Source organism: Dipodomys merriami, unplaced genomic scaffold (genome assembly GCF_024711535.1).
Source record: "Dipodomys merriami isolate MVZ:Mamm:240054 unplaced genomic scaffold, mDipMer1.0.p SCAF_114, whole genome shotgun sequence".
NCBI lineage: Eukaryota > Metazoa > Chordata > Mammalia > Rodentia > Heteromyidae > Dipodomys > Dipodomys merriami.
The window spans coordinates 2129338-2151490 of record NW_027202427.1 but is presented as its reverse complement, the minus strand read 5'-3'; the positions used below and the strand labels follow the sequence as shown (position 1 = coordinate 2151490).

General features: G+C 63.2%; 1 protein-coding gene and 1 long non-coding RNA gene across 3 annotated transcripts in view; one reads left to right on the top strand and one right to left on the bottom strand.

Annotated features, from left to right (window-relative positions):
• Positions 1-1172: 1172 nt before the first annotated feature.
• Positions 1173-6311, bottom strand: LOC138822672 (uncharacterized). 2 transcript variants are annotated; one of them, XR_011370606.1, is made up of 5 exons: positions 5656-6311; positions 5301-5415; positions 4233-5189; positions 3873-3919; positions 1173-2888 (listed from the first exon to the last, which is right to left on the bottom strand). It is a non-coding gene; the product is annotated as an uncharacterized lncRNA (long non-coding RNA). The 2 variants fall into 2 exon arrangements; XR_011370605.1 differs by having other exon boundaries at positions 4233-5415.
• A 4507-nt stretch (positions 6312-10818) lies between these two features.
• LOC138822722 (plexin-D1) overlaps positions 10819-22153 on the top strand; it is a 37841-nt gene continuing 26506 nt past the window's right edge. The window contains exon 1 of the mRNA XM_070015614.1: positions 10819-12171. Within this exon, the coding sequence (XP_069871715.1) occupies positions 10819-12171 (1353 nt within the window). The remainder of the gene's footprint in view (positions 12172-22153) is intronic.

Below are 22153 nucleotides of genomic sequence, written 5' to 3'. Positions count from 1 at the left end.
TGGTGGGCAGCGGAGGGCCAGGACTCTGGCCAGGCCTCCCCAGCCCGAGCCCCAGCAGTGGCCTTGAGGTCCATGCCGAGAGGGGCCGTTGAAGCAGAGGAGGCTCCCCGAGAGTGCGGCCTGGCTCTGGGCACCAAGACCAATGTCTGACCATCCTTAAGCCTGGTACTTTGTGGACCTGTCTTTACTCCGGGGAGCCCCTCCCAGCAACCGGAGGGGGGGGAAGCTGAGGCACGGAGCAAGCTGTTCACAAACTGGGACGCTGCAGATCAGGGGCACCACCGCTGCCGCTTCTCGAGGTACCTCCAGCCCTGGAAGCTGTGCCGCTGGCCTGGGACAGCCTAGACCCTAGGCAGGAGCTGCTCCGGGCACCAGGCGCCGGCCACAGGCTCTGGGTGCCCCCCCCCCCCCCCGTCTGCCCCAGCCATCATGGCTGTTAATTTGGCCTCTGATCCCCATAAAAATTCTGCTTTCCCCACACATTTGTTTATTTTTATTTATTTATTGCCAGCCTTGAACTCTAGGCCTGAGCACTGTCCCTGAACAACTCCTTTTGTTCAAGGCTAACACTCTACCACTTGAGCCAAAGCACCACTTCCGGACTTGTTCTGTGATTAATTGGAGGTAAGAGTCTTACACACTTTCCTGCCCACACTGGCTTTGATTTTTTGTTTGTTTGTTGCCGGTCATGGGGCCTGAACTCTGGGTCTGGGCGCTGTCCCTCAGCTCTTCAGCTCAAGGCTAGTGCTCTACCACTAGAGCCACAGTGCCACTTCTGGCTTTTTCTGTTTATGTGGTCCTGAGGAATCGAACCCAGGGCCTCATGCTTGCAAGGCATGCACTCTACCGCTGAGCTACCTTCCCAGCCCTCACACTGGCTTTGAACTTCAATCATCAGATCTCAGCCTCCTGAGTAGCTACGATTATAGGTGTGGGCTACCAGTACCTGGCTATTTATTCATTTTAGTTTGAATGAAGAGCCTCGCTGAGCTTACTTGGTTTACTCCTAACTGGTGCTCTACCCCTTGAGCCATACCTCCAGCTTGGCTTTTTGCTGGTTATTTTGGAGATGGGGAGAGTCTCTCAGACTTTTCTGCCAGGACTGATTTTGAACCTCAATCCTCAGATCTCAGCCACCCGAGCACCGAGGCTGACAGATATGAGCGCTAGTGTCTGGCTCCAAATTTATTTTTAATACACAAAATACATATTCTTTAAGAAAAACAGAAAACTCAGAGCCAAGTGCCAAACTCCATCAAGGGTCAGGACGCAGGTGCACGTCTGAGGCTTTGCCTGCTCTTCTGCTGTGCCCCTCGCGCAGGGTAAGCAAGCCTCGTGGGGGGAGGGAGGCTGGAGGAACCGGGGTGTGGGTGACACCAGTGAGCAAGCTGTAAGGCAGGACGCCCCCCTCCCCCCGCCAAGCCAGCCGCGAGGCCCAGGCTCTGACGCCCCAAGAAAGGAGTCCCTTGGCCCCAGAGACCACTCTGGAGTCCCTGGTCCAGAGAGCTCCCTAAGGGGCCCTGCAGTGGAAAACCCTTGGCCTTGACCCCAGTGTCTTGGCCCGGGCCTGGCCAGCCTCGGCGTGAAGGTGGGGAAATTGAGGCCCAGCAAGGAGGTGCTTGACTGGCTGTTTCCTGGCAGAGTGCGTGGAGGGCAGCCCCCGTCCTGCGCCCGGCCCTGGCCAGCCCCTCTCCTCTCAGAGGGGAGGCCGGCCCGGAGCCCTCCTGTGCCCGCCGAGACGTGGAGGCCAGGCAAAGCCTCGCGGTCACAGTGCGCTCAGCTGGCCATCCCGGCTGCTCCCTGGCCTTCTGTGCCAGGGCCCGTGCGCCTCTCTGCTCGGGTGGGGGTAAGTCGGTGACAGCAGGCCCGGCTGTGGTCACCGTCAGCAGGGCTGGGGTTTGAGCTGGGGCGGCCTCCTCCCAGTCACAGATAGCAGGTGTGGATGGACAATGGGCTGGGTGGGGCGTCCGCGCTGACCTCACCAGCGGGGGGGCTCCGCTGCCTGCTGTGCTGAGGAGGGGGTCTCCCCTCCTATCCTCTTCCTCCAGCCTCCTGCCAGGAAGGAGGCTGGCGCTTCCGTCCAGGCGCATCGGTTGCACCTCGGGTGCCGCATCCTGCAGGCTCCTCAGGCTGACTCACTTCCTGTTTCCGGGAGCTGGAAATAGCTGCTTCCCTGGTCAGGTCCCGGGCTCCATCGGGGGGGGGGGGGGGGAGGGAGGAAGGGGGGAAGGACACAAGTCTGGGTCCCACCAGAGGACGCAGATACCACGAACACCCCAGGCCTGGGATCAGAATCACAACACGCCAGCCTGTTTACAAGGGACATGGGATGGAGGGGGGGGGGCTGGCCCTGCTGGGGTCCCCCCCAGAAACAGGACCAAGAAGAGGACCTGCCATGGTGCTGTGGCAAGGGTTGAATAGGCCTCCAGCTACCTGCGGAGAGCACTGGGCATGGAGCAGCAGGGCAGGGGCTCCCCAGGACCGTCCACCGGGTGGAGGGCAGCGAACCAGAAAGGGCCGGGTGGAACCAAGGCTGGGGACCCTGGCATGGCTGGAGTGGCAGGGTCAGCCACATGGCCATGGGCAAGGGAGCAAGGCCCCGCTTCACCCCAAAAGCTTCCACTGGATTTGACATTGGAGATAAACAACAGAACACGTTTGTGTTCAAGACCCCAGTGTCTTGGCCCGGGCCTGGACTGCCCAGGACCTCAGGAAAAGGGAGGAAGGGCAGAGCGCAGGGGTGCGGGCGGGCGGGGCTCACGCAGAGGCAGTAGTCTTGCAGTCAGGGGCTGACGGGCGGGGTGTTGCAAGGTGAACTTTGTATGAGTGGCCTGAAGGGATGGGGTGTCTGGCGGCTGGATGGGCGCTGACCTGGGCCGCCTGGCAGGCTGTGGGGAGAGCTCAGCCTGGGTTTGGGATCCCGAAGTTTGAGCTTCTGGCCCGGCCCCTGACACCCTTTCTTATTCATGCCCAGGGGCACAGCCAGGATGCCGGGCGGGACCGCCAACATGGGTTAGAAGCGCTCTTGGAAGTGTGGCGGAGTGGCGCGAGTTCTGGGAGTTCAAGGACAGCCCCGGCTACCTGGTCTCAAGAACTCAAAACCAAAACATGGTCAAAGCTGGCACTGGTGGCTCACGCCTGCCATCCTAGCTAATCAGGAGGCTGAGATCTGAGGACTGTGGTTAAAGCCAGCCCAGGCAGGAAACTCCATGAGACTCTTATCGCCAATGAACCACCAGAAAACAAAGTGGAACTGTGGCTCAAAGTGATGGAGCACTAACCTTGAGCACACAGGTCCTGAGTTCAAGCCCCACAACTGACCCCAAAACAAAGCAAAACAAAAACATGGTCTTGAATTCAGGGCATGGATGCTGTCCCTTAGCTTTTTCCACTCGAGGATCATGCTCTACCACTTGAGCCACGTCTCCACTTCTTTTTTGGTGATGAATCGAAGATAAGAATCTCATGAGTTTTCCTACCTGGACTGGCTCGGAACCGTGCTCCTTAGATCTCAGCCTCCTGAGCAGCTAGCGTTGTAGATGAGCCCCTGGTGCCCTCTGGCCTGGCTTTCTTGTGTCCTCGGCCTCTACCCTGGCCTGGCCTGCCTGTCAGCTGCACATACAGCTGTCTCTTCTGTCTTCATGGCTGTATCCCCCCCCAATGCCCTCCACCCCTCCGCCCTGCCCCGCACGTGCTGCCTGGCACACAGCAGGTGCCCGGTACATCACGCGGAGAATGCACAGTGAAGGGGGCACTGGCTGGTCTGCCGACAGAGTTGGTGGGCTGCCCCGCCTGTTAGCCTGGGCTCCATCACTTCCGCTCACCCCGAGGCTGGGCAGGCAGCCCTGGGGTGGACAGGTCACACGACTCACCTGGAGAATGCCGCTGATCAGATCTCACCAGCCTGCGTCTGAGGTCACTGAGGAGCAAATAGTGACCTGTGCCAAGTGTGTGTGGGAGCCAGCCCCCCCCTCCCCTGCTCCCCAGCCTCCAGCTGCGGCCTCCCTCCCACATGGAGGCCTTGGCCCTATAACGGGGGCTGCCCCTCCCCCAGCACCCCCACTGTGCAGATGGAGAAATGGGGCCCACAGAGATGAAGGATCTGTCCACGTTCCCTGGGGGGAACTGTCACCACTGGACCTAAAGCCTACACCCTGTGACACATGCTACCTGGAGACCCCAGGTGGGAGGGGCTGTGAGCTGGGATAGGGGACTGTCCCACGTGCTGTCACCTGCGGCTATGAATGAGCCGGGATGGGGGGGGCTGCCATGGTGTCTCCAACATTCCATCCTGGTACCCGGGCCTCTCTGAGAATCTGTATGTTAGAAACAATCTTTTCCCAGGCCCTTTCCAGAGGGTTGGGTGGGCAGGTGGAGGCCAGAGACGAGGTGGAGAGAGGTGGGGGCTGCCTCTGCCCTAGAGGCCCAGAGACGGAGGGAGGACAGTTATTTGTTCCTCTCTTACTCCCTTGTCCTGTGAGTCTGCTTTGAACCAGCCCCTCCCCTCCCCAGGTGACTCTGCTCTTAAGCCGGCCCCTGGTTGGCCCAGGAGCACGAGCAGCCTGATGGTCATGGTGGTCACCTGGGGTGAGCCTGGGTGGTGGTTGGTCTGCAGAAGTGGCAGGAGGTGGGGCTAGTGGGCCCTGGCGACCCCACCCCCCTCCCGGACCCCTGCCGGGGAATTCTGCGCCAGGACTGAGGGGAAGTCAGAGGGGAAGTCCAGGCCTGGGATGTGGCTCCTCTGGAGACGCAGCTGAGGTCAGCAGAGCTGCTCCCCGTGAGGATGGATGCTGTCACCCGAAAGTCCCGAAGAGCCACTTCCCAGTTGCTGGGCCGGCAGGGTGGGAAAGCTGTGGAGGGGCTGGAGGACCTGGGGGAAGGTGCGGTCAGGCCAGTCAAGCCAAGGCTAGAGACTGGACCGTCCAAGGCCAAAGCAGAGGTCAGGCTGTTGAAGACCCCTAAAACGCATGACAGAGGCAGACACTGGCCACCAGCAGCCCACAGGCCCCTCCCACCCCAACCCCACCCCACCGCCCAGCCACGCCCTCTCCCCCCAGCCCCGGACATCACGGCTTCTGGAAAGTCTCTCCACCTTCCTAACTCCTCTGCATTCTTCACTTCTCAGTTCAGGGGTTCTGAGGGAGACAGGCTCACATCCCTGGTGAGAATGTTCCAGACCCAGACCTGCTCTGGATGAGAGGCCTCTGGTGAGGAAGGACTGGTGTCCACCTGCCCCAGGACTGTGGAAGGCAGGCGGGATACTGATCGTGGGAAAAGGGGCGCTCTGCAGTGCCACTCACACAGAATGGGGGCGGCCAGGCCGCCTTACTGGCTCTCCGAGTTTCCTGTGACTGCTGCGACCAGCCGGCGCCTGTGGCTCACACCCATCATCCCAGCTACTCAGAAGGCTGAGACCTGAGGATCACGGTTCAAAGCCAGCCCAGGCAGGAAAGTCCTCTCTCAAGACTCTTCTATTAACCACCAAAAAGCCAGAAGAGCAGCAGTGGCTCAAGTGGTAAAGCTCAGGCATAGCACCCAGGCCCTGAGTTCAAGCCCCAGGCCTGGTACAACACAGAGAACAAATAAACAAACAAAAAGACCATCCTGTGTGGAGCAGGCATGTCCAGGAGTCCACCCACCCCAACTTTCACTCACCTGCGTCCTGTCCTGTCTTCTGTAGTCCCAAGGAAGGCTGTCCCGGGTGCTTAGCAGCCCAAAGTGGGTGCCAGAAAACCATCTCAGAATAAGGGGCTTGAAGGAGGCCAGCCCCCTTTCTAAGGGGACATTTGGGCTGAGTCCTGAGGGAGGTAGACAAGTTCTCCCAAGAAAACAAGAGGAACTATCTTTTCTGGAATAGATCCTCGTAGGGGTTCAGAAAAACCGTCGTGCTGAAAGACCGCACCCCTGCCCACGCCGGTCTCTCCTCCACCGCTGTGTGTGACTGAACAAGAGCACCCAGCCAGCTATGGTTGGCTCTGGTGCTCACACACAGCAGGTGTCCGTCCCGGTTGGCAGCTCACCCTTTGCACACCCAGGACATGGAGGGGAACTTGTGGTCCAAGTGACGAGTGGAGACAGCTGGGGGGGAGGGGCCTGGGGGAGAGCAGGCTCACCTGCCAGGGCGGGGCAGCCCTGGTGCTTGGGCAGATCCCCCCTCCCCCTCCATACACAGGTGATGCCCCAGTGCATCCAAGATGAGAGACGAGTTCTCCAAAGCTACCTAGGACACAAAGAGGGCCAGGACTCACACTCACTTCATAAGTGTGGAAAGTGAGCAGACCCAGGGAGGTGCAAGCCCCCCCCCCACAACACACAGAGGTCACGCAGAAATGAAGCCTAGAACTGGGATCTGAGCTCAGGCCTTGGGTTGTTGGGATGAGCACCCTAGGAACGGAATCACCAGGTCTGGAAACCCCAGCCCTTTAGGGAGCAGCCACACACATGAACACATGTACCACACACACACACACACACACACACACACACACACACACACACACACACTGGAAGGAGAGTTCGGGGCTCCGCCCACCGCCTCCTCGGCCTGTGTCCCCAGGGCACAGCTACTGCCCTGTCCTCTGGTGTCCAGCCAGCCCCCACTGGGACCGGGGCCCAGCGCCGGCATGGTCGGGACGCCCGTGCGCGGTAGGCGCTCAGGGCATCTCTGCCGGCCACGGGCTCTGTGCTGCGGCCCCGGGCAGCACCCGTCCGCTCAGCCTCAGAAGCCCTCACTCTCCCTGGCAGCAGCCTGGGACTGTGGGTGGGGGCGCCGGGGGCAGCCGGCCCCTCGCCGGCCCTGGACAGAGGCCTCAGTGTGAGCCGCCCAAGGCCCTTCGCAGGCCCAGACCCATGACTGGCCGTCTGAGAATGCTGCCCATTATCCACCACACAGAGCACAAAGGGGCCACGCGGGGCCCCCCGCAGGCCAGGCGCCCGCGCCCGCGCCCAGCGCACGCAGGCCCTCACGTCCCCTGACGGCAGCCGAGGTCAAGGACGTGCCCCAAGTCGGGGGAGGGCACGGCTCTTGGGCAGGAATGAGAACCATTTCCTCCGGCCCCCGCGGGGACAAAGAGGAGATGGGGCAGCAGGCGGCTCCTCCAGAGCCAGGCCCCGGTGGAAATGGCCGGGGCTGCGTCCACAGGGGTGGGAGAGGCCAGTGTGCTCTCTGCAGCAGCGGCTGCCCCTCACACATTAGTGACATGGCCCGGGCTGTGCCTCCCAGTGGCTCTTCTGTCTCTCCTGGCCCATGCCAGTGGGCACGCTGCAGTGGCTGCATATCTAGCATCAGGAAGCAAGGAGCACAAGGATATGGGCAGGGTTCACGTGGTGCCATCTTTGTGCTGTGTGTCCTAGGACATGCCTCTAGGCCTCTCTGAGCACTCAAGCTCATCCAAGCCACTCCTGGCCATCTGACTCGGGGTCCCAGGGGCACTTCTCAAGGGCAGCTGCTCTGGGGACGGCAGTCACAATCAGGGTCCCCGAGGCCTCCGGGAGGCACAGTGACCCGTCCAAGGGACCAGGCGGCTCCTCTCCGGGTTCCAGGCAGAGGGGTCCCGGTCTTAGAGCCGACAAGCCAGCAGACCCCCAGTGGGATCTGTGTCTGCTTCCTCCCCGCTTTCCACAGGGCGGCCTCAGACGCCATGCCGCCCAGCTCACCGGGCGACTCGGGGCAGAGCTGGGCCTGGGGTGTGGGGGTCTCAACCCCAAGTCAGAAGGCAGAGGGACACAAGCGGCCAAGAGCCGGGTTGGAAGGGGGGGTGTGTGTGCTGTGCAGCAGCAGGCAAGCTGTGGGACCTCTCTGATCCTGGGTCCCTGTCTGTGACACAAGGCTGACAGTTCCAGGAGGGCACGGCTGAGATGCCCAGCTATGTCCTTGGTGCCGTGTAGGCCCTGGCTGGCTTCCTGCAGGGCGAAGGCTCTCCCGAAGCCAAGGGCTCAGGACAGGGGCCCCTCTTCCCAGTGGAGCCCTGGCCCCACTGTTATTTTTTCCAATTGAAGAAAAAAAAACACTTCCTCCTTCCCTCTTCCTCCTCCTCCTCCCCCTTCAGCTCTGCCCAGTAGCAGAGGCAGCGCAGAGCAGGCAGGAATGGGGGAGGGGGTGCTCATCCCTATCAGCAGAGGGACTGGGGCTTTTCCCAAGGTTTCCAGAGCTTCAGGCATCTTTGTACCACCTGTGTTATGACCTACTTCGTATTTTTAACTCACTTGTTAAAGACTTCCACAAATGCACTTATGGGGAAGTTTGACATCATTATTTTCACAGAAGCCAGCGCCCAAACTAGAAAGACATGGCAAACATAAAGGCCCAGCTCTTGAGAAAGCTGATGTCACGCTAGCCCTGAGCTCGAGACCTTCTTTCTATTAAAAAGGGACAATGACAAATGTTACGAAGTCATTAAAGACATGTTAGCCCCAGACCGAGCCTTCTGATCTAATCAGGACCGTGAGCCAGGGCCTGAGTCACAATGAGATTTCTACCCGGCCACAGTCAGTAGGGCTGGGGCATCTGCCCAGACAATTCAGACTTAGCCAGCGCAGGACCAGAGTACCACCCACCTCCCCACAGCCCCTCTCAAATCTTTTCTGGGGAGACACCCAGGACATCATAGTGAGGTGGAGACGTAGAAGCACATTCCCACCTTCCTCCAGCCAGCGCTGCTGCTAGGGCTCACCCTGACCCGAGTGTTCCCAGGTCTGGGTTTGAATCCTCACCTTGCTGCCTCATTTTGCCATTCTGTGAAATGGGCACCATAATGCCTGCCTTGTCAGCTGGCTGCAAGAATAGAGCTGGAAGCTGGGTGCCAGTGGCTCATGCCTCTAATCCTAGCTACTCAGGAGGCTGAGATTTGAGGATCGTGGTTCAAAGCCAGCCTGCGCAGGAAAGTCTGTGAGCCTCTTCTCCAATTAACCACCAAGAAAATGGAAGTGGCGCTGTGGCTCAAGTGGTAGAGCGCTCGCCTTGAGCTGAAGAGCTGAGGGACAGTGCCCAGACCTAGAGCTCAAGCCCCACAACTGACAATAAACACATAAATAAAATAATAATAATAGTGCTGGGTCCAAGCCTCAGCTCTGCACGCCTGTCTGCTGCTGAGACGCGGGGCCCTGACTGTTGGTTCCCTGGCTTTCCTCCTCCCGCTCCTCGTTTCTCAATCCCACAGTGGAGAGAAAGCTGAGTTGGCCAAGGACCTTGGGTTAACCGGCCAAGAATCACAGCCTTCCAGGAGTAAAGGTGTTATTACGATCCTCATTTTCCAGCAAGAAAACAGGCTCAAGGGCAAGTACCTTGCCCAAGGCCATCCAGCACTCTTTACCTCCAGTCTGTCAGAGGATGTTTAGCCTGATGTCTAATGGCACCCCAAATGGCTGCGGGTCAGTGGGTTACAGTCACTTAGGAAGCGTGCGTGCCCACAGTGTCCAGAACAATCCATGCTTGCTGGTCTCAGCAGCATTCTCCTCAAGGCTCAGTGGGGGGAGCTGCAGGATGCGGCAAGAGGAGCGAGGCAGGAAGGAAGCAAGGAGGGGAGAGCCGGGTGGGGACCGGGAGGAGAGATAGGGACCCAGAGATAGAGACCGAGTGGACCGGGGAGGGGAAGAGAACCTGAGGCCCGGAGGAGGGGCAAGAGCAGAGGGGACAGAGCTGGGGCTGGAGGCGGAGGCGGGCGGGTGGAGGGGGACGAGGTGCCCAGGGCTCTGCCTATGGCCTTCATGGGGGTACAGCGCGGCCCTCCCATCCAGAGGAAGGGGCCCCCTGACTAGGCCTGGGCAGGGGGGCCCTGCCCGGCCATCACAGCCATCAAATCCCTGACAAGACCCAGGCCTGGAGGGGCCACAGGGAGGTGGGGGTGTTCAGGAAGTGGGGTGGCTGTCGGTCCAGCCTTTCCTGCCGGCCCCAACCCCGTGGCTGCTGAGCAACCCCGGCCCTTCCTTTCTTTCCCCAGCTCACCATGGGGCCCCTAACCGCCCCCCAGGTGGCAGACGGTGATCTGATGAGGCCCCGCGGTGAGAGGCCAGAGCCGGACTGGGCTTCGGACACCGGCCGCCCCTCCCGCCCGGAGCCCAGCCTCACCCCCGCCGGTCTCCCCGTCTGACCCCGAGGGTGGGCGCGTGTGGGGGGCACCTCCTTGGCCGGCCGTGCCGGGGTGCCGGGCTCCGCGCTCCCCGCCAGCCCGGGCCCCAGGGCCCGCGCGCTCCTCCGGGGCCTCGGCCGCCCGGCCGCAGTGGGCCCGGGGCTGGCCCGCTCGCCGAGCCGCGAGGCCTGCAAACTCCGCTCGGGGCCGGGGCTGGGGGTCACCGGGGGCCGGAGGGAGGGCGCGCCGGGGGGACGGGGAGGGAAGGGGGCGGCGCGGGGCGGGGCTGCGGGCGCAGCCGGCGTCGGGGAGTGAGGCAGGGGGACGGGGAGCGGCAGCGGCCGCACGCACGCACGCTCGGACGGACGGACGGACGGGCGGGCGGGCGGGCGGGCGCGCAGAGGAAGGCGAGCGGGCCGGAGACCGGGAGGAGGAAGCGGGAGAGCGCGGCCGCCGCGGGGCCCGGGGGACGACGTCCGACCGCGGGCGCGGGCGCGGGCCGGAGGGGGCGTGGCCTCGGGAGGCGTGGCCTCGGGAGGCGTGGCCGCCGCGGAGCCGCCCCCGCCCCGCCCCCGGGCTGCGCCGTGCGGCTGAGCCGGGCCGGGGCGCCCGGGCCGGGGGCGGCTGGCGCGGGCAGGAAGCGCCTCGCGGCCCGGGCCCGCCCCCCGCCTCTCGCCGCCTCCGGGCTCCCGGCTCCCGGCCGCGCCGCGCCCCATGCACTCGCCGCGCCGCGCAGCCCGCGCTCGCCGGCATGGCTCGTCGCGCCGCGGGCGGCGCAGCGCTTAGCGCCCGGGCCGCCGCGCCCGCGCCGCCGCCGCCCTCCGCGGGCCCGAGGGGCGCCCCGCCGCGCCCGCCGCTGCCGCTGCCGCTGCTGCTGCTGCTGCCGCCGCTGCTGCTGCCGCCCGGCGCGGCGCGGGCCGGCGCCCTGGAGATCCAGCGCCGCTTCTCCTCGCCCACGCCCACCAACAACTTCGTCCTGGACGGCGCGGCCGGCACCGTGTACCTGGCGGCCGTCAACCGCCTGTACCAGCTGTCGGGCGCCAACCTGAGCCTGGAGGCCGAGGCGGCCGTGGGCCCGGTGGCCGACAACCCGCTGTGCCACGCCCCGCAGCTCCCGCAGTCGTCGTGCGGGCACCCGCGGCGCCTGACCGACAACTACAACAAGATCCTGCAGCTGGACGCGGGGCAGGGCCTGGTGGTGGCGTGCGGCACCATCTTCCAGGGCTTCTGCCAGCTGCGGCGCCGGGGCAACATCTCGGCGCTGGCCGTGCACTTCCCGCCCGCCGCGCCGCCCGCCGCGCCCGTCAGCGTCTTCCCCAGCATGCTCAACGTGGCCGCCAACCACCCCAACGCGTCCACCGTGGGGCTGCTGCTGCCGCCCGCCGCCGGCGCCGCGGGCAGCCGCCTGCTGGTGGGCGCCACGTTCACGGGCTTCGGCAGCGCCTTCTTCCCGCGCAACCACAGCCTGGAGGACCACCGCTTCGAGAACACGCCCGAGATCTCCATCCGCTCGCTGGACGCCGCCGGCGACCCGGCCAAGCTCTTCACCTACGACCTCAACCCGTCCGACGACAACATCTTCAAGATCAAGCAGGGCGCCAAGGAGCAGCACAAGCTGGGCTTCGTGCGCGCCTTCCTGCACCCGCCGGCCGCCGCGCCGCCCTACGCCTACCTGGCGCTCAACAGCGAGGCGCGCGCGGGCGACAAGGACGGCCAGGCCCGCAGCCTGCTGGCCCGCATCTGCCTGCCCCGCGCCGCCGACGGCGACCCCGAGAAGCTCACCGAGTCCTACGTGCAGCTGGGCCTGCAGTGCGCGGGCGGCGCGGGCCGCACCGACCTCTACAGCCGCCTGGTCTCCGTCTTCCCCGAGCGCGAGCTGCTCTTCGCCGTCTTCGAGCGCAGCCCGGGCGGCCCCGCGCCCCGCGCCGCCGCCGCCGCCGCCGCCCCGGCCGCGCTCTGCGCCTTCCGCTTCGCCGACGTGCACGCCGCCATCCGCGCCGCGCGCACCTCCTGCTTCGTGGCGCCCGCGCCCGACGTGGTGGCCGTGCTGGACAGCGTGGTGCAGGGCAGCGGCCCGACCTGCGAGCCCAAGCCCAACATCCAGGTACGGCGCGGGGCGGCGCGGGGCGGCGCGGGGCGGGCAGCCGGCCCCCACCGGCCGCCCCGTGTGCGCGCCCGGGACCCGCCTCGAGGACCCAGGCCCGTGGGGCGGGACGCGGGTGTCCACCGTGGGGGGGTCCCGGGGCGCCTGCCCACGTCCCCCAGGAGGGGCCGGGCTGCCCCGCGGTAGCCGGTGCTTCCGAAAGAGATCCCATGACGCAGCCCGGTGTGCAGGGGGAGGTGGGGAGGGGGAGGGGCACAGGTGAGTGCCGCGCTCAGAGCAAGGTGTGCCCACCGAAGGAGTGTGCTCAGCCCCCAGCCTCCTGGTTACCATTGCATGCCGGCAGGTGTGTGTGCACTGGTGGGGCAGGCTGTCCGAATCACAGGTGTGCACCAGGGCCATTGGTGACATCCGCTGAGTGGCCACACCGCGGGCGCCGCTGGGCGGGCCTTGTGTTTGGCAAGTGACCCTGGTACTGGGGGACCAGTGGGCTTCTCCAGCGGTCAAGTGGTTGGCAAGCCAGTCCAAGGCCAAGTTTCTTCACTCAGCAAATCCTGAGCACTTAGCAGTGTAGTTAACACCAACGTGCGAGTACCTGCCGTGTGTGCCCTCTTACACTCGCCCGTGGAACAGATAACCAGACGCAGAGAGGTTAATACACTTGCTCAGGCCACACAGCTGGGACCAGGTGGAGGGTGGAGTTGAAGGCAGACTGGCCTCCGTCCCTGTGTGATACTGTGTGAGGCTTCGCTGTCTTCCAGACAGCTCTGTGGTTGGGAGCTCTGGCGGGTCCAGGCAGCCAGGGTGGGCAGAGGCCGGGCCTGGGGTGGGGTGGGGGGTGTGCACCAGTTGCTGATGTCTTGAGGCTGGGTTGGCGGGGTCGGAGCCCAGCTCTGTGTGGGGCTTGAGGGAGAGAGGGGCTTGTGCGCCACGAGAGGTCACTACTCCCAGCATCCTTGAGTCACGAGGCCCCAAAATGACTCCTGGCATTGCAAAATGCTGAGCCCGGCCTTGTGGTAACGGCGAGTCCCCAGGGCCCGGCCTCGGTCCCTCTCCTGGAGGCCTGGCATGCCTTCTTCCCAGAGGGCTGCCGTCTGCGGTGCGCTCCCCTGTCAGCCGCCATCTGTCTCAGCCCCTGACGTGAAAGGCCAGGGCGGGTGAGGCGCAGCGGGGTCCCAGCTCCATCCCGGGGCCGGCCCTGCTCCGCAGGGGCCGCTGGCCCCACGCGGCGGTGTGGCCCTGGGGCTGGAAGAAAGGCCAAGAGGCCTTGTGGGGCCGGGGCTGAGTGTGCCGCCCTCCCTCCAGGCCTCTCTGGGCAGCGGCTGGCCGTGCTGGCCCCTTGCTGAGTTGGTTTGTGGGGTTCCGGCTGCTCTCCACTCCCCCTCTGACAAGGACTGCCCTGGTTCCCACGGCCTACCCCCCACGGGGCAGTGACTCACCCTGGGGGGGGTTGTCCAGGAGGGGCCTGGCCTCTTCAGAGATAACTGCCCCAGGGGCAGGGTGACCTGGGACAGGGACGCCTGGCTGAGGCCCTTGCAGGTGGCCTCAGGGGCAGGCAGCGTGAGCACAGGCCAGCACTGCCCTGGGTACGCCTGGGGGGAGCAGAGGGCGCGTCTGGTGCTTTGATAGTGCACGCGAGTTGTGAGCGCTCTGTCACTTGTCCTTGGTGGGCACCAGAGCCTCTCTGAGCCTCTTTGATCCTCTGCGAAGGGAGGCCGGTGGGAGCGGCCCTGGGGAGGGGGTGAGGGAACTGGTGTGTGTGGGATCTGATGAGCCTGTCGCCGGGGAGCGTGGTTGGCCTGGCTCTGGGCTTGGTACTGGACGGTGGCAGTGCCCTCACTTGGCTTGTTCTGCAGCAGTGTGGCCCCGCCCTGTCCCCCCTGCAGCCCCCCCCCCATGCCCCTGTGCCTCAGGTTCCTGTGACTCTGGCTGGTACAGTGACCGGAAGCCCGGCCCGTGGCCCGCAGGGTCATGAGAGGTGGTGCGAAGGGGCCTGGGAAGCTGCGGAGGAGCAGGAGGAACTGGGGAAGTTGAGGACCAGGAGGCAGCATCCCGTGCAGAGGGGCCACCGGGCAGAGGCCTGCAGAGAGAGGCTGGAGGACCCACGGGGGGTCAGTATGCTGGGGGAGTGGAGTCAGCACAGCCTCCCAGCAGTGGGGAGGCGTGGAGGAGTCTGGGAGCACCGTGATCCGTCCAGCGTGGGCAGCAAGGAGACCTGGGAACGGGAGGGGGCAGCACACCTGTGCCAGCGGCTGGGGCGGCTGGAGATCCTTTTAGAAAGCACGTGGGAGGGAGGCTGGGGAGGAGGAGGGACGGGGGTGGCAGAGCCCCTCTTCCTTCTCCTCGTTCTCTTCGTTCACAAAGATCTCTTGCTTTGTGCTCAGCCAGACGGGGGCTGCAGCCGTGGAGACGGCCCGTGGCGGGCTGGTCTGAGCTGGGGTGGAGGTCTGGAGGGACACGGGGGCCACCGAGACCCAGAGGACAGAGGCTGGCGCCTCTAGGGGACCGGGTGGGCATGTCTGGGAGTTCCTGTGTGGCACCGTGGCCTGGTGGGATGGATGTGGAGCAGGACCCGTCTCTCCGTGTGGTCCTGTGGGTGGGGTGTGGCCGCCAGGCCCCTGGAAACCGCACCTGCTGCTCCTGCCTCTGCCCCGCGGGGGTCTCTGGAGCTGCCCCCGCCGCGGAGCCTCCCGTGGGCTGGCCCTCGAGGGTCCGGCTTCGCACCCTGGCAGGCAGGAAATGATTGCGTGCTGCTGTGCTGCCGGGGTGGGGGTACCGCCCAGAGCATTCAGAGGCAGAGGTGCTGGGAGGACCCTAACTTGGCCCCTGGTTATGATAGCACACTTGGCTGGGGCTTGCTGGGATATTTTGGAAGAGAAATCAAGGCAAGAAATTTGCCTTGTGCCCAGATGGGAATAGAGCAGGTTCAAGGCCAGCCTGGGCTACACAGACTCTGTCTCAGAGAAGGAAAGCAGTTACCCTCCCCTCCGCCCCCCTTCATGGGGCTTGGATCTCTTCCCTCAGATCACAGCCTGTTCGACAGGAGAGCATGCCAATGGGGAAACCGAGGCTGAGGGTCCACCCAACAAAGTGGGGTCAGCCGAGACTGAGAGCCTCTCCTCCCCGACCCAGCCTTTGAGTGACCATCACCTTCATGTTTAAATCACAAGACACACGACAGGCGGGTGCCGGGCTGCGCGCTCAAGGTGTCTTTTTATAGTAAAGGTAGAAGAAGCCGGAGGCAGCTTCAGGCTGGCACGCGGTGGGTGGGTGCACGTGCCAGGAAGGTATTTTCTGCATCGGCTGAGGGTGGAGGAGAGCGTTGCCAAGCTGGGCTTTCTGCGCAGCAGGGGCTGGGAGCGAGCGCCCAGAGCCAAGGCGCCGGCAGGGACCCTCGGCAAGATCTAGGGAGGGGGGCCGGCAGAGAGGCAGACAGAGCTCCCGGGCACGTGGGGTGAGGGCGTCAGCGCCCATCCTGACCCCACTGTGTGACTCAGCGCCAGTCATTTGCCCTCTCTGAGCCCCTTGCTTCCTCATGTTAGACAAGAGCCAGCGCCTTCTCCAAGGACGTGGGTAGATACAAATCTCACAGGGTCCAGGAAATGGCAGGTGCGGGCAGTAGAGAGAGAGGAGCCATCTGAGAATGGTGCTAGGTGTGCCGAACAGATGAATGCCCAGAGGGGGCGTCAGGCGCTGGAGGAGAGATCAAAGCTGACTGTGAAGGGAGCAGGGGTGGGGCGAAGTGGAGGGGTGTGGTAAGGAGAGGATAATGTCTGAGAGGGAGAGAGGGAGAGCACGCATTGTGTGTGTGTGTGTGTGTGTGTGTGTGTGTGTGTGTGTGTGTGTGCATGTGCACTCACTTGCTGGGGATAGAACCCAAGCCTTCAATATGTGCTGGCCACGTGCTCCGCCCTGACTCTGAGAACACCCCCCTCTACACCAGCACACGCCGCTCACCATCTTTCAGGCAGACATTGCTATCACCCCAGTTTAAAGATGGCTCACACCCGTAATCCTAGCTACTCGGGAGGCTGAGATGTGAGGACTGCGGTTCAGAGCCCGTCAGGGCAGGAAAGTCTGTGTGTCCGGTTAAAGACCAAAACACCAGAAAGGGAATTGCAGCCCAAGGGGTAGAGCACCAGTCTTGGGTGAAAAAGCTAAAGGACAGTACACACACTGAGAGAAAACCAGGCTCAGAGAGAGGGGACTCCCCCTGGCCGCACAGCTGGGCACTGGGCTTATAGGACGGCACACTGGTGGCTTGCAGCCTGCTCCTGCTCCTGCTCCTGCCCCTGCTCCATAGTCAGCCCTGGAGCCGCAGGTCCCCTGGGGCTGGGATGCGGTTATTTGGTGTCTTGTCTGTGACGGTATCTCCCTGGGGGCCTGCGGAGGCCCGGTGCTACAGGACGGCAGATCCTCTGCCGCGGCTGCACAGTCCAGCCGCGGGGGCAGCAGGGGCTGTGGCTGCCCGAGGGCTGAGCTCCTCTCTCAGCGGTGTCAAGTTGTACCTGGCTCTGGTGGGTGCTGAGAGGGATAGCAGAGGTGGCATCTGTGGCCACCTGAACAGAAGTTGCTGGGGTTCCCCCCCCCAGTCCCCTCCCTGGGCCTGCCCTGCCCACGTCCTTCCCTCTGCACCAGGGAAGGACGTGTGCAATGAGCCCAGAGCTGGTGTGTCTGGGAAGAGGACCCTGATCCCCAGGGAGATGGCCCCTCCAGGTCTAGGCCTCGTGTCTCGGCCTCCGCTGTCGCAGGTAGCGCGTGCCTGGCTGCTGGCGTTGCGTGAAGGAAGGCTTGTGTCTGTGCCGGCACTGGCCGGGCCACACCGTGGGCAGGGAGTGGAGCCAGGCACAGTCACCAAGCCCGCACCTGCCATCTGAACACCAGCCAGCAGGTGTCATTTGGGCTTCTGGGGGTCTCGGGAGGGGGGGAGAAGAGAAGGGGCCTGGCCCTGTGATATGGCAGCCCCCCAAAGAGGTGAGTCACCCCCCCTCCCTGTCCACTGGGGCCTAGGAACGGTTGGTGACATTGTCCCTGGTGCCACGTTGGACTAAAGTGTCCGGGTGTCCGGGACATGGGGACATTGGAGTGGTACGCTGCCACGCTGGCACAGCATGGGGAAGAGGCTGAGCCTGGGGGTCCTGCGGGAGGGGGTAAGGGCTTGGACAGCACCTTGGGGGTCCCGTAGTCAGTGATGGGGGAGGTTGCTGCCCGCGTCCCTGTGAATGCCCACAGGTGCTGGAGGGGGCCTGCCTGTGGCTGGACCAGGTCACTGGGTGTGTGAGGGGGTACTTCCAGTGCTGACAACCGCATGGGCGTTGCCATGGAAACCAGCTTGCTGTCCCCCGATGGAGACAGGCCCCCAGAGTCCCTTAAGCCCAGCCTTGTGGAGTTGATCCCAGTTACCTAGAGCATAGCCTTTGACTTTTTGTTTTTTGTTTTTCTCTCTCAACAAAAGCCCCATCAAACAGGCCGTCCAGGGCCCGGCCCCGGCCTGGCCGGCAGAGGCCCGCGCAGCCCTTCTGTCTCCCGCCCTAGATGCCCCTGTGCCTGGCCACAGTCCCTGCCCTGGAACCCGATAGATAAATCTCAGCAGAAGAGGAGGCAGCGGGGAGCCGCAGCTGCATTAGAGCCCGCAGGCCCCCTGGGACTGGCTCTGCACTTTCCACTTTGGCTGTGATCAGTAAATATCAGGGGGTGGGGCGTGGCCTTGAGGAAAGGCCACTGCCCTGATTGGGGTTGGCGGCTGTCCATCACCTTCCTGCGAGGCCCCTCCCCCTCCCCTGCTGGCCTCTGTTTGGGGTGGCCTTCTCTAGGAGTAGCTGGGCTTCAGTGGGCCTCAGTTTCTCTAGCTTTCTAGCCGGACCTTCCCTGTACTGAGTTTCCTGGAGCGGTGTGTGGATCTGACCGTGGAGGGCCCCCCAGGGGACCTGCCCCCCTCCCCTCCCAGCTTCCGTTCCTTTCTGTGGGGGAGCAGACAACTGCTCACCACTGCCTGGTGCTGCTGCCTCCGCTGTCCCCGCTGTGATGTGTGCTGGGGCCGGGGCAGTGCCGCTGCGTGTCAGCCCCGCGCAGCCTGCTGGAGGGCCCCGCCAGCCGCGCACTCCTGGAGGTGGGCAGGGGGCGCAGGGCAGCCTCACAGCGCAGAGAGCTCGAGGCTTGGCGCAGCGGGGCCCTCGGTTTGCTCATCTGTAGGATGGCAGGGCGGGCCGTGGGCAGCCGAGAGACGCTGGTCCCGGCCTCGGGCGGCAGCAGGGACCTGGCCTGCTGCTCCCTGGGGAAGGGCTTGTGCCCTGTGGGGCTGGCTGCTCCCCTGGGTGTCCAGCTGTCTCTGTCAACTCAGGACCCTGGGACTGAGACCCCCTCCCCTTCCTCCAGGGGGACCTCCCTGAAGTTCTGGAAGGATCTACAGAGGTGCTGTGTTCTTTTCCCTTTTTCTGTTTATCTGGCAGGTCTAGGCAGTTTGGGGCCAGGTAGGGAACGGCTGTGCTGTGTGTTTGAGGGGGCCGCTGGCCCTCTGTGCGGTGCCGGCCCTCTGCAGAAGTGTCTTGTCATCCTTGGAGGGGACGGGCAGCTCCCATGTTGACTGGGACCCATTTCCTCCCTCCGCTGGGGGTGCTCGCCAGAGCCAAGTCCATGCCTCCTTCGCAGGGTCGGCACACAGCCGACGCCTGGCTTGTCCCATGCCTCAGTTTACCCTCAGGCTGGGGCTCAGAGCCGGGGTGTGGAGGTTGGCTGCATGTGACCACCTTGGACACGTTGCCCTGGGCCCTAAAGGGGTGGAGTGAGGCGGGCAAAGTGGACAGTTGCTGCCCGGAGGGCGGGCCCTGCCAGGGCACCACCGTCCCGCGGGTCCAGAGTCCTTTCTCCTAGACTGGCTTTGCCGGAATCGCCCCGTTGGATCCATCTGACCACTTGTGTGTCCAGCCCAGCTCCACCTGGTCCCTGTCTTTTCCCTACGTCTCCCTACATGAAGGAGACAAGGCCCCATGTGCCGGGGACTCAGGCCATGGGGGCCAGGGTCACCCTGAGCCAGGCCTTGGGGGCCCGGAGCCAGGCCCAGGTTTATGGGAGCAGCAAGGTCGGCTTTCAGGATTTGTGTTTCCCTGGTTTTTGTCTTATAGCTTTGCGGTGTAGCACAGGGTGGCCTTGAACTCCCAGGCGTGCTCCACACACACAGCTTTTTTTATTATTATGAAAGTAATTGCTTTATTTCGAGATAATTTTCGATTTGCAGGAAAATTGCAAAGACAGTACAGACAGTTCCTGCTCCCCTCCCCCGCCCCATCGCCAGCCTCTTACATCACCGCGGCCCATTGGTCCAAACAGGCCCGCACTGGAGCATTACTTCCCATTCACTCTACCGGGGCCTCCAGGGTCCCCCGTTGCCTTTCGTGCCAAGCTCCTGGTGTCAAGGAGCCACCAAAAATGAAATGCACGCCAGCTCCGCTTGGCGGCTCTGCCCAGAGCCCCTGGGCACCGGCTTGGTACAGAACCGTGGCTTTTGCACGCTGCCTGCTGCCCATGAGTGCCACCTGCAGAAGCGCTGGGACCTGGGGCAGGGGGGTCTACAGGCAGGATGTGAGGCCCGGGTGCCCGCACTTTCCCCTCCAGCTGGCTTCCGGGGGGTGGGGGCGGGAGGGAACCAGTGCAATCCCAGTTGGTAGTAAAAGTGGTCGAGTGGGCAGAGCTGAGCCGACCCCCAGCAGGCGGCCAGCGTGATGGAGAGAGGCCAGCCTGCCCTCAGCAGGGAGCTGGGATCGGTGAACACTGGTTGGCCGATTTTAGAGAGAGGTAAACTCAGGCTCATTGGGGAACCAAACCTAGCTGCCGGTTGCTGTCCAGGTCTGAGAGCCTGCCTCTCCTTTGATCCTACACACAGTAGGCAACCTGTCAACCTACACCTCCCCTTAATACCGGGCACAGTTAGATTACTGTCACTCTGCTCAGGAAGGAAGCTGGAAAATACAGTCATTCACATTTTAGTCAAAATTTAATAAGCGTTTTCCCCAGAGCACATTTTCTCCCTGGAGAAACTCACGTACCTTACACCGGGATCAATGTGGAAGTGGTGGCCAGCCCGGCGAGTGAGGGGGGAGGGAGGGGTTAGTTTGGGTTTGGGTGGGTTTGTTTTGGCCACATCTGGGAAGCTGACTACAAGCTTGCCTCAGGGCACACCTGGAGCAGCCGTGGGGAGGTGGAGAGGGGCTGGGGTGACAAGGAAGTGCTTGCGGCTCAGTGGTCTGGGGGAGGGGGTGGGCTCTGGCTGCTGTGGGAATGTTTGCAGAGGTGCAGGGAGTGTTTGGGGAATGTGGATCTGGAGGGGCTAGAGCTGGGCAGGGGGAGGGAGGCCGGGCTTCAGGCTCCCGTTGGCAGGTCCTGTCAGAAGGTCTAGAGCGCCAGACCCGAGACGGGTACCAGGCTGTGATGAGGGGGGGACCAGCGCACCCTTGGGGACCAGAGGGGCTGGGCTGTGGGGGGGGGAGACTGGGCCTGCTGTCCCATGCGGTATGGAAGGAGGTGGCTGGGAAAGGACTGAGTGCGACCCCATGGGAGAGCAAGTGTCCTGGGCACCTGGGATGGCTGCCGTCCCCAGGCCTGGGCCGTGTCCCCTTCCTGGGCCAACAGTTCCTACTGGGAGCCGGGGGGGGGGGGGGGAGGAGGGGGGAGGGGGTCATTTCCCAATTGCCTGGGCCTGGGGTCTAGTCACCCAGCTTCCGTCCAGTCAGGCTTTACAGCCCCCAGCACAGCCGACAGCTCTCTCCCTTAATTTATTATTATTTTTTTTTAGATTTTATTTTTAGGATAAGGAAAAAAAAAGTTGGGGGAAAGGCTTTTTAGAAAATTCCTTCGGCACAGATTTAATGGCTGTGAATGTCAGGGCTGCAGCTAGAACAGCAGCGAGAGCATTCCCGGCCCCTCCCCCGCTGCTCTGGCCGCAAATCCCCCCCCCCCCCAGCCGCGCGGCCTGGCTGGTCCCAGGACCCCCACCCTGGCTACACTGGGCCTCCGGAGGAGGTTCAGAGCAGGAAACCCCCAAATGCCATCCAGGGCCCCCAGATCTCTCCTCCCAGAGCCCATCCCCTCCACAGTTTGCAGTTTTAATTTAAAAACAACTTATTATTTAGTGACGCAAGTAATCCATATTCAGTGGAGCGAAGTTATATAACTTGCAGGAAACGCGTTCCTTGCCGTGGGTAGCCGAGCCCCACCCTCTCTCTGCCTGCGGGCTGGCCTTGCCTCGTCGCCCCTTCTACTGGCCCAGCGCCCACCTCCGGCCTGCCGCTGCTGGCTTCCAGCAAAGGAGAAGGAGCCGGTCCTGGGGTCCCCCCTCCCCGACATCGGGGTCCCCCCATCATCTGTGGCTTCTCTTTCCACCGTTTCATTTGCCCTTGGTCAGCTAAGGTCCCCAAATATTAAATGGGAGATTCTAGAAACAATTCAGAGGTTGTAAGTTGCTTGCTGTTAGGATGAAACCTCATGTTGTCCCTCCTCCCGTGGGTTGTGTCCAGCGTTTCCATGCAGTATGTGCTGCCCACCCAGTCCTGGTCATCAGATTCAGTGTCCCTGGGCCACCATGCTGGGTTGGAGTCACTAACATTACCACCGTCATTCACTGAAGAGCAGGCCGGCGTGTGGCGGAGTGGATTCAGCCACACCAGAGAGCCCCAGTGCGGCCGTGAGTGAGATGGCGGCGTTCTTCACTTAACAAGAGTTAACTGAGGATCCCCAATGCCGTGTAAAGAAGAGCAGCTGTGTGGTGTGCGGGTGGCAGGGACTGTGGGGTGCCGGGTTGAACGCAGCCTCTTGCCTGCTCGGGCTGGTGCTCTACCATTTGATCTTTCTGATCTTCCCGTTTTGTTTTTTTGTTATTGTTTTGCTGGTTATTTGGGAGAAGCAGTCTCTGTTCTCTGCCCAGCCTGGCTTCAAACCACAGTCCTCCACAGTAGGCTCCTGGGTAGGACGGTAGACCTGAGCCACCAGTGGT